The 13,257-nt window shown below is 40.4% G+C and overlaps 1 protein-coding gene across 1 annotated transcript in view; it reads right to left on the reverse strand.

The window, feature by feature from the left end:
• Positions 1–6,186, reverse strand: part of GOLPH3 (golgi phosphoprotein 3) — a 43,546-nt gene extending 37,360 nt beyond the window's left edge. The window contains exon 1 of the mRNA XM_031443650.2: positions 5,663–6,186. Within this exon, the coding sequence (XP_031299510.2) occupies positions 5,663–5,887 (225 nt within the window). The 5' untranslated portion in view covers positions 5,888–6,186. The remainder of the gene's footprint in view (positions 1–5,662) is intronic.
• Positions 6,187–13,257: the final 7,071 nt, after the last annotated feature.

The following is a 13,257-nucleotide window of genomic DNA, read 5'->3' on the forward strand; positions in this document are numbered from 1 at the left end:
GCAAAAATGAAAAACTTAAACTAAAACAAATTTTAAATTTCTGTCACTAAATGCTTTGAGTATCTGATGAAAGATATGTTCTCTTTCTCCAGAAAAATACACATACAACTGCATTGTTCAAAGACTTTCTAAACTACATCTGTTGACTCCAATTTAAGAACTCCTCCATTAAAGGAATATATAAACCACATACAATTTAAGTTTAAAAACAAAAAGTTTAAAATTTTTTTCATTTAAAATTTAACTTTTTAAGCTTAAAAGTCTAATTACCAGAAGCATTCTTTCTGATAATATAATGTATGTTAATATTAATTGTATTCTTGTAGATCAGTTTACCAAACAAAATAGATGAGGTAATATGGATAAAATAACAACCTATTATATATATATTATATATATATATATATACACACACACACACATACACACCTGTAATATCTAAATTAAAACCTCATTATTTACTAGACTGCATTATATATCATACAATGCTATTAAAACAGGCTGCAGTGTTTCAGGCTTTGATTAGAGAAACCTAAAGCCACTAACATCAATTTCAAAATGAAGCCAGGCCTCCACCTTTGGCACTTGTCACTACACTTATTAAATGGAAGAAACACAGGGACAAGCAGTCTCTTTGTGCTGCTTCAGAAGGAGACTAGCATGAAAATAAAATCCCCTGAACAAAGACTATAGCAACTTTGAATGATACAGTTTACCCTGATTAACAGCAGAAAAATTATCCTGATACAAAGTAGGAAAAATTTGCCTGAACATAAAGGAGTGCTGGGCCAAAAGTTTAACATTACATAACAAGACAAACACAGTATCTTTCGGGTCTTTTGAAACTTACACATAACTGACACTTTTTATAACAGGTTATTTCTTTAAACATCAGAAAAACTCCCCAAATATTTGATCAAAATTATTTCAAAAGTATAATTCTAAAAGATAGTCTCAAATGATCATACAGGAATGCTCAGTTTAAAATTAATAAATATCAAATATTAGTATGACTTACAAAATGAATCAGTGAATATTTTGGCCACACTGTGAAAGAACCCCGAAGCACTGAAAAGTGATTTCACTAATTAAAATCCTATTTAAAAGGTACAATCAAGTGGTTCAATGAACTCCAAAAACAAATTTTTGAGATCCTGTAGATCTCATACGTGTGTACTTATTCTTAAATACACCTGAAAAAATAAGTGAAATTGCAAACCTTTCAAAAATATCAACAGTACATAATTTGTATTAAAGGACTAACAAGATTCCAAAACTCAGAGTCTTTATTATACTGTACTAAAAATCTTAGCACATCCTGAAATACTGAATATGTGAATTTCTCATTAAGAGGTTTGATATGCAGAGATGGTATATATTACTGCATGTATAGAAATGAGAACTTTTTTAAAAACAAGTTATCCATCTTGATAAGCACTGTATTTCAAAGTAGCGACCTTGGGAAATTTACTCCAAAAATGGAGCACATCTTTGAGATCAACCTCTGAAGCCAGTCTAAAAGCCACACAAAAGTCAGTTCCATCATTTTAGTTAAACTTAACTATTTTACCCTAAACGTGTATTATCCAGCTCAAGCACTTTATTTTTCAAGATGCAGTGTAAAATTATCGCATTATGGTTCTTTTCTGCAAGCATTAAAAACATGAGTAACTGGCTATCTTTAAAAGGAGACTTTACTAGAAGGTTCTTCAATTTACAAAACTGTAAAGTGTCTGGAAAATCAAGACGGAAAAAAGACAGCATCAAAGGGCTAGGGAGAAAGAAGCTAAAAGAACTAAGTCAGAGAACAGTCTGATCCACACGACACTCCTCTGATAGGTCTCCAAAAAACCCCACAGCCTGCTCTGCTCTCAAGATCCAAAGCCCCAAGAGAAAACGTCTGAATGGACAAGTCTAAGTCTGACTGCACCACAAAAGGAAAGGGGTAAATGCTTCAACAGAGCATCCTGGGGCTACACACATTAAGGAGAGCCCTAAAAGTAAGACAAAACCTGGGGAAGACGTGGTAGAGAGTAAAACAATAAATGTCTGCAACAATCCAATCAGAACCATGGGAGAGGACTATGTCTCTCTCCATTTCAAGGAGCTCTGAGGCTCAGAGAGTTCAAATAACATGTAAAATAAAGGACACACCTCCAACCAGGGCTACACTGTCTATTCCACATGTACACTCTAAATTTACCTGGCCATTTAAAATAACTAAATACAACTTTAAAGCACTAAGATTTGCCACGAATGAAGACATTTCAAAGTATATGACACCAGTTATTTCAGATAATTCTCAATGAGGCATTCTGAAAACACTCTACTGCAAGTCTCTATGGAAAAATCAAATAGGTTGGGGAAGGGAAACACCTGGCTCTTTTGGTGCCCTTCCCTCTCAAACACAGAGAATGCAGAAATCTCGCTAACTATTTGGAAGTTGAATTCAACTTTAAACCTATCTGCCACCCTTGCTGTGGCCTCCGAAGATTCACTTCAACACCTATGTCCTCTGCCCAGACTGAGCACTGGAATTCCCAGAAGGGATAGGCACCTGTATTTTAGTAAAAGCCAGAAAGGAAAATCATTTAAAAAAAATACATGAAATGAAACCCACAGTAACTTTAGAGTCACCCCTAATAGGTAATTTGAAGCCAGACCATCTGCTTATTGGCAGGCAAGCTGAGCCTTCTGTTCAGTAAAGGGGTGAGGGGGGAGAAAACTAAATTCAGGATAGAAATCAAAATAATTATTTTCAATGTTGTAGATTGTGTATGTGTTAAAAGTAAGTTGTAATGCAATGAGAATGAATAAACGACAACCTCACACAATACAGATGAAGCTCACAAACAATGCGGAATAAAAGATACAAATCAAAGTACGAAAATGGGCAAAGTTATTCTATGCTGAATTCTGAAGTCAAGTGAATGGTGACCCTCGAGGACCAGGAAGAGACTGGAAAGGAAATCAGGTGGAGCTTCTGGAGAGCTGATCATGTTGTTTCTTGATCTAGGCGCTGGTTTAACAGGTGTGCTCAGTTTGCAAAGATTCTTCACACATGTGAACTTTTCTGTAGGCTTATTATTCAACAAAAAGTATTTTTAACAAGCCATAAGTCTCAGCATTTTTAAAAAGTCAAACTAATTTCACCATTTCACAACTTCTTCAAAATTTTTCTTGATTATTTTGATTTCAAATAAGGTTACGTCACATATATACAAAATGTGTCCATCATGAATGACCTAACCTTAAAATTTAGCTTTTAAATATCTTAAAAGCTATCACTAAAAATGGATGCTAAGTTAAAACAACAAAAATTTAAAGCAATGGATTTATTAAGCTGTGTTTTATGGCTAAAAAGTTTAGAACTTGTTAATATTCAAACTTGTTAAAATTTAGTAAGTTAAAATCTAATATTAACAAGCATAAATGCCTAGAACATACATCAGAGAGTAATTCCTGTCCTATGAAGAGAGTGATACAAGTTGAAGACACGGGGGGGGGGGGGGGGGGGAATCTCCTAAGGAGAAAAACATGAATAGGTAAGTTGCCAGGGCTAGTTATTAGGTAAAGATGTGAGGACAGGGGAAAATACACAGGCTAATCCCTAAAATCTAAATCTAAAGCAATGAAAAGTCCCAGCCCCACCCACCTCCACTTCAGCTCCCAGGACTCAACCTGCAAAAGGGAGGGAAAAAAAGTTTCCCTACGTGGTTGCTGAAGTTAGTAAGAAATGTCTAGAATTAGCTAGCGTCTGGACCTTGGCCGTGACACGGAAAGTATAGTGACCCTTGACACAAACACAACAGATGGTTTCCATTATCTACCACCAAATAACTTCAAATTGTCTAAATTTTAAGTACCATTAAGCTTCAACAAATAAATCTTTAAATAATCTTCATGAAAACCAATCACAGAAACACAGCATGTTAATATGCCTCTGCTTAAACATTTAAAGTAACACGTACTTGAAAAAACAAAAGTACTTTTCCACCATAATTTCTCATTTAGTGACTCAGAAGTCCAAAAGCTAATTTTGGTTTTAACTTTAAAGTTTTAGTTTTACACAAAGAATGTAAGCACACCGAAGTCTCAAAAACTGTAAAACCAAAATGTTCACTCAGGAATAGATGACTTGTTTTCTTATTTTGCTTTTTTTTTTCTTGGCAGGGGGGATGCAGGGGGTTTGGGGGGGAGGGTATTTTCTATAATGTTACTTTTGTCCCTAAGGAAAAAGATAAAGACTTGAAGAGAAATGTTTACTACCAAGATTCTAAATTGTGAAATCTAAAAATAAGTTGAATATATTCTAAAATCACATTAGTAGGACATTATACTTTGTTTTTTCAAAGAACAAAAAGAAATTTCACACATAGCCTGCTTTCATCATAACTCAGTAATTAAAAAACTGGAGAAAAAAAAAAAAAAACTGATACCGGGCCCCTTTCATAGCCAGAAGGACATCAACTTTTTCAAGTGATCATCAGTAAAACCTGAGCAAATTGAACGCCCAGATATTGCAAATACACTACACATTCCCATCAAGGTAAAACTTAAACTCATTAGATTACTAAATATCAGGAGTACACAAACAATCCATATGAAACTCACCTATTTCTGGTAAGTTTTGGTGAAAAAAGACTAAGCTGTTTAAAGAATTAAATATTTTTTTGCTCACCTCTGTGAATTGGGAAAACTTTATTTTAAAAAAAATCAGGTATTTTTTGTATTCGACTCAAAATGTGCTGTCTGTAGTTTCCATACGGAGATAAAACAAACGTCTGGGACCCCCTGACCATACATTGTACATTCATCTGTCCGACCCTCTGCAGGTCATAAAGCATATCTAGCAAAATGTTAACTATAGAACCTAGGAGCTGAGTATATACATGTCCACTGTAGCATTTTTCTCAAATTCTTTGTGTGTCAACATTTTCAAAAGATACTGGTGTTAAAATAATCGTTTCAAAGTCAGAGTAAAAGTATCTATCGAAACTTTAGGCCTTCCATCAAATCACAAACCTAGCACTTCAAGCACCCCCACGAAAAAGCTTTTAAGACGGCACTTCTTTCTTGAGAATACTGATAAAATGTAAAAGCGATGCTAAAAATGATTTCTCACCCAAACCAAGTTTACCTAGAAAGTCATTTTCCCAGAGGTTTCATGAGAATTTTGTTGGATTTTTAACTTTATCAGGAAAACAACTTTTGCCTCCATTACCATTTCACTGACATTTTTTCAAAATTCCAAACCGTACACCTTAAGTTGTGTTTCCTTTAACCCCCCAGAAAGCAGATTCGTGGACCCCTCCCAGGTCCTAAAACCTGCAGAGCCCCTGACTCCGGGGCGTTGGTTGATCCTGGTGTTTCACTCTAACTCGCAGTCTCCAGGTGGGAACTGTATATACCCTGGGGTCTACACGGGTTAAACACGCGGAAAAAGAGCGAGGAAGAAACAGGCTGCCGGGCAGTCAAAATGAAAGGAGTGACTGTGAAAGGAGAAAGGGAAATCCAAGAAATCTGTGCGGGGAGGATCTGGAAGCACTGGGCCAGCTGGGCGCTCAGCTCGGAGGGCAGACGCGCGGCGCGGGTGGCCGGGCTCCCGCCTGGCGCCCCGGCCCCGCGCCGGCCGCCCCCGCCCTGCCCGCCGCGCTCGCACCTCTCGGTCCTTGAGGCCCAGCAGGAGCACCTCCTCCATCAGGGTCAGCCGCGTTTCCTTGGAGTCGCCCTTGTCGTCGTCGTCCTGCTCGTCGCGGCGGCTCTGCGCGTCGTCCTCGCCGTTGCCGCCGCCGCCGCCCCCCGCCCGCTCCTTGTCCGCGGCGTTGCGGGAGGCCTCGGTGCGCCGCTGCACCAGCCCGGAGCTGCGCTGGGTCAGCGAGGTCATGGCTCCCGCCGAGGCACCGCGCCGGGCCGACAGGGACGCGGGACCGGCCGGGTATCCCTCTCGCTCCCTCCGCGGGCCCCGACCCGGGCTTCCGTGTTAAACCCGGGCGCTGGGGCGACCTCCGTCGGCAGCGGGGCCAGTCATGGGGAGACGGGCCGGGGCGAAGCGGGCGGGACGGGCGTCGGCGGGGCAGGCGAGGGGCTCGGTCCTCCCTGCGGCCGCGGCCCCCGAGGCAGCCAGAGCTCCGAGGCGGAGGAGGAGGAGGAGGAAGCGGCGGCGGCGCCTTTCCAATATGGCGGCGCTGGCTGACGTCACTGGAGGATGTGGCACGGGCAGCGCGGGGCGGGCCCGGAGGGCGCCGGAAGCGGCCGGCTGGGTCCCGGCGGGCCGGGCAGAGGGCGGGGACCGGACGACCACGATGGCCCTCCCCCCGGCCCCTGGGTCTCCACGGCTCGCCCTTTCTATGAGGTCCCTTCGCCGCCCGGCCTGCGCGGTCCCCCTCCGGTGACGTGTCCTTTTTCTGCCCGCCTCTCCCTGTGCTCCCCGCTCCCCAAGAAATCGGGGCTGGAACCAGGGACTGGCAAGGCCGCCACGAAGCGGGGCAGCCGCGGCCTCGCCAGGGTGGACCCTGCTCGGCCTCCAGCTGTGCCTTTAGCATCCCAGACACCACCGTCTTCGGAATCGAACTCGATCGGCGCTGCAGGGACCCGCCTTGGAGTCCAGGGTCCCCACGAGACGCTGGAAGGACTTTGCTCACCGCTGTAGCGGGAGGGAAGAGGGCGCGCTCTCTGCCCGGATTCCCAGACCCTTCAAAAGGGGCAACTGCCTTTAAATGGCTTGAAAGTGAACATGGAGTGCTTCTGGGTGTATTAGTGTATGAAAAAAGAGGTTAGAACAAATTGATTAGTTTTGTTTGTAAAGCTTTGTTCCTCACTCCCGACTTGTAAAAATCACAGGGCGCAGTGAGTACAGTTAGTACTGCACATACCAGTACGCTCGACCTTAACGAACTTTTTACAGAGACAATAAACCGGTTGGATTTCATGCCACGTCTTTGTACACATTAAATCTCCTTCAATGTAATTACTAGGTTAAATCCTCTTGGCGTACTTGACAGTTTTGTGCCAGTTACGTTAAAGAATAGATGTCAAACCTGAAAGTGGAATTTGGAGAGCCAGAAGAATGGAGCTTATAAGTAAAACATTACCCAAAAATGGTAGTGTGTCATCCGATATTATTTAAAATCAACAGTGACCACAGACTGGTTACAGAACGATTTAGGTAGGAGAGATACTGTAACAGGACTTAAGCTATAATAAACGGTAAACGGTAAACTCTTCCCATCCAACATTCTGGCTACAGAGTTCTTCCCCTTCCACAAACCCATTATCCAGAACTCACACTTCACCGTCACCACCAGGTGCCCTAAAAAGTGAGAATACTAAGTCTCTTGGGGTGGGGAGGAGGCGGCAGGGTGATCATAAAGTAGACCCTCCTTTTTTCCTATCTTTTTGGACAAAGGTCAATTTCACCTCAACCAGTGTTTCACATTCACATCCTGTTCAGCTTTTTTTTCCCCATCTTTCATCTCTCTCCCAGTTCTTTCCCTAATAGTTTAAAACATGTTTCTTTTTAAAAGAGATACAATTATTTGATTAATATAGTCAAATACACAGTTTAAAACAATGTAAAGTTAGATACAGTAAAGATCTTCCTTCCAGCCCTGGCCCTCTTCGCCTAGTTGTTCCTCCCTCCCCAGATGATTTTGAAATATGTCAACTAATTCTCTGATAGTCCTCTCAAAATGTGAAGCTTAATTCCCCTCCCCTGGCATGTGGGCCAAACTTAGTGACTCTCTTCACGTATAGAATGTGGCAAGCATGACTGTGTGTGACTTCTTAGACTAGGCCACGGTCTTTGCGGGTTGTTCCATTTCCGTCTCTCTCAGATCGTTTACTCTGAGGGAGGCCAGTTGCAACCTTATGGAGAGGTCTAGTTGGGAAGAAATTGAGGCCTCCTGCCTAACAGCCTTGTGAGTGAGCTATCTTGGAAGTGGCTCTCAGACCCAGCCAAGCCTTAGGTAACATCTTGATTGCAACCTCATGTAAGTCTGAACCTGTATCCCCAGCTAAGCCATGCCTGAATGGCTATAAAAAAAACAAGTGAGAAAATAAACATTTGTTGTTTTTTATGCTGCTAAGTTTGGAATAATTTGTTATACAGCAATAGGTAATAAAATACTTAGGCACATACAAACACAGTGTTTAAATGTCTCTTCAAGCAAATATGAAAATATGTTTTTCTTACCTTTTCATGCCAGTATTAGCACATTGTACACATTGTTTTGTATCGTGATTTTTTTCACTTAATTGATGTTGGAGAGCTTTCTATATCAGTATTAAGGAACTTCATGATTTGTTTCAGCTGCTTCATATTGTATTGTATAAACATACCTTTTTTTTTTTTCAGTCAACGCCCCACTGATGGATATTTAGGTTATTTCCAGTTCTTCACTATTATAAACAATGCCATAATAATGAATAGCCACACACGTTTTGTCCACAAAAATAGATGCCCATTGTCCTTCTGTTCATGCACCAGTACCACACTCTTGAAATTATTGAGACTTTACACAACATTGTTGCTCTTTTTTTTTTTTAAGAGTTTTCCTAGCATTTTTTCCTTGCTTACTTTCCACAAGGAAGACTTCAAAATCACCTTTCTCTCTGGAAAGAAAAAGGGAGGGAAGGAAAGGAGGGAAGAAGGAAATAAATGATATTTGGGGACTGAAATACACATTCCTAATAATAATGACTATGTATGTATTGACTGCTGAGGATGTGCCTGGCACGTTTTCCAGTCACCTCCCCGCCACCCCTGGAAGAACCTCGCAGACTAGGTGATGCTGCTGCGCATGGACTCCATCCGCCTCCTGCAGTGCGGCCTGTCAACGCCACGCGTCATGCCCAGGCAGGTCAACCTGGTGGACAAAAGTTCCCCTTTCTCTCTCCAAAAGGGTTGTTTTGAGATTGTTTATACAACTTCTCATGGCACATAGCTACAGCAAGCTCAACAACACATTCTAGATATGGCTCTCCCTCTTTCATCCCTCCCTCCCCCTCTCCCTCGCTCCTGTTCCTGGGAGTTGTACTCCATAACAAAATGAGTAGCACAGAAGCCTTTGTCTTAGGCCCTGCTTTCTGGGAATATCAGACTGAGACAGCCATTTTACTTGTAAAGAAACTGAGGTTCCAAGAAGTTAAGTCATCTGCCCAAGATAACACATCTGGCAAATTGTAAGCCTGTATAGGTCCCTAATCCAATCATTGAACATACGTTTATATGTATACATATTTGCTGTACACCAGGCACCATACTGAGCAACGAGGATGTCACAGTAAGCTAAAAGAGACAAAGTCATAGCTTTCATGAGGCTCTTTAGTGAAGGGCACAGACACTAAGCAAATCATCACACTAATTTATGAATAAATTGAGAAATGCTTTGAATACATTTGAATGCAGAAGGAATACAGTACTATGAGAATATGTGTTCTCAAATACATGAGAAACTCATATTTTATCTGGGACACAAGGAAAGCAACTCTGAGGAAGCAGTAAGCCAAAGAATGAACAGCAGTTAACTAAACCAAATTGGGGTTGGTCATTCCCAAGAGGAAAGAGTACAAAGGCCCTATGGCAAGAAAAGATCATGGGATGATGGAGAATCAAATGGAAGACCGTTTTGGCTGGGCTGAGGGGGAGAGTGTTGTTAAAAGTAATAGTGACAGACAAGGGTCAAATCATTCAGTGCTATAAGGCCACTTTAAGATTTTGGTCTCTTTTCAACTGAACACAATGAGAAGCCTTCAAAGGCACTTTTAAATACCCAGTACGGGGAAGGATGGGATGGGTGAGTGTGTGATATTATCAGATTTGCATTTGGAAAAGCTCACCAGATATACTAAGGAGTTTGTCACAAGGGATACAGGAGCCAGTTCATTTTGCAGTAGTAACTTGGTAACATGGTAACTTAATTTTGATCACAGAATGAGAGACAGTAAGATGTGAAAATTTTCAAGAGATACTTAGGAAGTAAAATTGATAGGACTCAAAGGAAGATTGACTATATAGAGTGGGGTAAAAGGGAAAGAGATTTTCAAGGATGAATCCCCACCTCTGACTTGTGTGAGAGTGGACAGGAGCGCTGTTCACTGAATAGGGACCACAGAGTACTGACCAGGCTTGCATGAGTTTATCTCAGTTGAGTTTTTGATAAGCATATGAAACTTCCAAGAGGAGATGCTCTGTGTAAATAGTTGAATGCACATGAGCTTTCTGTTTCAGCCTAATAAAAATATCAAAACACCTAGAAAAGGAAACTATAAAAGCACCAGAAGAAAACTATGAGTAAACTCTTTTATAAACTTGAAGAGAAGGCTTTCCCCCATAACTCAGAATCCAATAAAATTTTTTGAAATAATTATAGATTCACAGGAATTTGCAAAATTAGTACAGAGAGGCCTTGTGTACCCTTAATCCAGTATCCCACCAATAATAACATCTGATATAACTGTACTACAATACCAACACCATGAAAGGAATATTGATACAATCCACAGACATTCATATTTCCAGATTTTAAAGGCACTTATTTGTGTATGTGTAGTTCTGTGCAGTTTTATCATATGTCTAGATTTGTATGACCACCATCACAATCAAGATACAAAACTGTTTCAGCACCACAAAGATTCCCTCATGTTGCCTATTTAAGGTCATGCCCATCTCTAACCCCTAGGAACCAGAAATCTATTCTCCATCTCTATAATTTTGTCATATGAGAACGCTATATAAATGAAATGATAAACTAGGTAGTCTTTTGAGTTGGCTTTTTTCCACTCAGCGTAAATTCCCTTGAGGTCCGTCCAAACTGTGTGTATCAATAGTTTGTTCCTTTTTATTGCTGAGTAGTATTCTATCCTATGGATGTCCCATAGTTTGCTTACCCATGCACCTATTGAATGATTTTTGGGTTGCTTCTAATTTAGGTCTATTGCAAATAATGTTGCTATGACCATTAGTGTACATGGTTTTGTGCAGGCATAAAATTTCATTTCTCTGGGATAAATACCCAGGAGTGCAATTGGGATCATATGGTAAGTGTATGTTTAGTTTTTTTTTCAAACTGCCAAACTTTTTCACAGGGACTGTACCATTTTACATTTTTACCTCAGCTTTATTCTAAAGAACAGCAGTATTATTGAAATAACTAGCAAGGCTTTCAGAAGCATTCAACAATATTATTATTATTTTTATTTTTAAAATCTGGTCAATGATAGCAAAGATTTATTTAGCATTATTATATTCCAGCTGTAAATGTCTTAAATGTAAAACAGAAGTAAGTGTCTTCTATATTAATGTTAGACTGAGCTGATGTTAGGTCAAAATTCTTCACTTCCCTATAGTCATATTATACATCTATATCCTTGCCATGGCCTGGTAGTGGGTGGAGTATACTTCGTCATCCCTTGACATTGAGCTTGGCGCAACGTAGGGGTTGGCGTGTGACTGTCTTTGGCAAATAAGATTTTAGCTGATGTGGTAAAAACAGAGGCATGAAATAAGCTTATGCAGATGAGCTTGCCCTCTTGTCCTCTTGTGCTTCTGGCTATTGCCATGAGAAGTTCTTCTGGCTGCTTTCATGGCCATGAAAACACTTCCTCTAGGCAGTGTGCTATTCCCAGAAGAATGAGAATGGAGCAGAGAGAAATGAATCCACAGCCTGGAGCCAAGCCTAGCCAAATCCAGCTGAGATCAGCGGAGCCATTCTAGCCCCCGACTGTTGGGGAAATAGATGCTTACTGTTGTATGCTACTAAGATTTTGTGTTAGCAAGCAGCAGTATCTGAGTGATATCAATATGTTAACTCAGTTCTCACAACATCCTATGTGCTCATTTTTACAGAAAAGGAAACCAAGGCACAAAGAGATGAAATATCTTGCTCAAAGTTCCACAGCCTGCCTCCAGACCTCCCAATGACTCAATGATTTTACAGTAAGAATAGCTACAAAGCAGTCTTTTTCGTAAGGACATATAAGTCCAATGAGACAAATGCAAAGTTTCAAAGATTTAAAATTTTATTTTTGAGGAAGTAATAAATTCACATACTTCAAAAATCAAAATGGATAAAAGAGAATTTGTGCTCCGACCCAGGTCCCCATCTGTCATAGGCATAATTCTAACATGGCCCTCATAATTCCTGCTGTACTAGTGTCTATTCTTTTGTGTAATCCTTTCTCCTTGAGTGTGGGCAGATTCTCTGACTTACTTCTAACTACTAGAATATGGCAAAAGGAAGGGGATGATGCAGATGTAATTAAGGTCCCTGATAAATCCACTTTGAGTTAATCAATAGAAATTATCCTGGGTGGGCCTGGGATAATCAGGTGGTCCCTTAAAAGTGGATCCAACCCTTCCCTAATGAGAAAAACTTGTCAGCTGAGACATTCTCTTGATGCCTCTCAAGACACTCTTTTGAAGAAGAAAACAGCCATGTTGTGAACTGCTTATGGAGAGAGGTAACATCTAAGAGTTGGTGCCTCAATCTTAGAACTACAGCAACTGAATTATGCCAACATGAATGAGCTTATGAAGAGGACCCCAAGCTCTAGACGAAAATGTAGCCCAGCTGACACTTGATGACAACCTTGTGAGACTCTATGCAAAAAATTCAGTTAAGCTGTGCCAAACTCCTGACCAGTGGAAATGTGTGTTGTTTTAAGCCACTGAATTTGTAGTAATTTGTTTTGCCATAGATGCAACTAGGTTGAAAATAAAGGATGATAAAAAATACATCATGCAAACAGCAACCATAAAGAAGCTAAGTAATATCAGACAAAATAGCCTTTGAGATCACACACACACACACACACATACACACATACACAAAATTACCAGAAGTACACTGTCACATTTATGGTCAATTGATTTTCAACAAGGGTGCCAAGACAATTCAATGGGGAAAGAAAAGTCTTTTCAACAAATGGTGCAGGAACAACTGTTTATCCACACACAAAAAAATGAAGTTGAACCTCTGCTTTATACCATATACAAAAATTAACTCAAAGTGGATCAAAAGTCTAAATGTATAGCTAAAGATATAAAATCCCCAGCTGAAAACATTGGCATAAATCTTCATGATCTTGGATTAGGCAATGCTTTCTTAAATATCACCCAAAGGATAAAACAAAAAAAGATCAATTGAACATTGTTAACAGAACACTATTAAGAAAATAGGCTTCAAAGAACACCATCAAGAAAATGAAAAGACAACCAATTTTTTTACGAAAAGTTTTTGTCAATCATGTATCTGA

Source organism: Camelus dromedarius, chromosome 3 (assembly GCF_036321535.1).
Source record: "Camelus dromedarius isolate mCamDro1 chromosome 3, mCamDro1.pat, whole genome shotgun sequence".
Classification (NCBI taxonomy): domain Eukaryota; kingdom Metazoa; phylum Chordata; class Mammalia; order Artiodactyla; family Camelidae; genus Camelus; species Camelus dromedarius.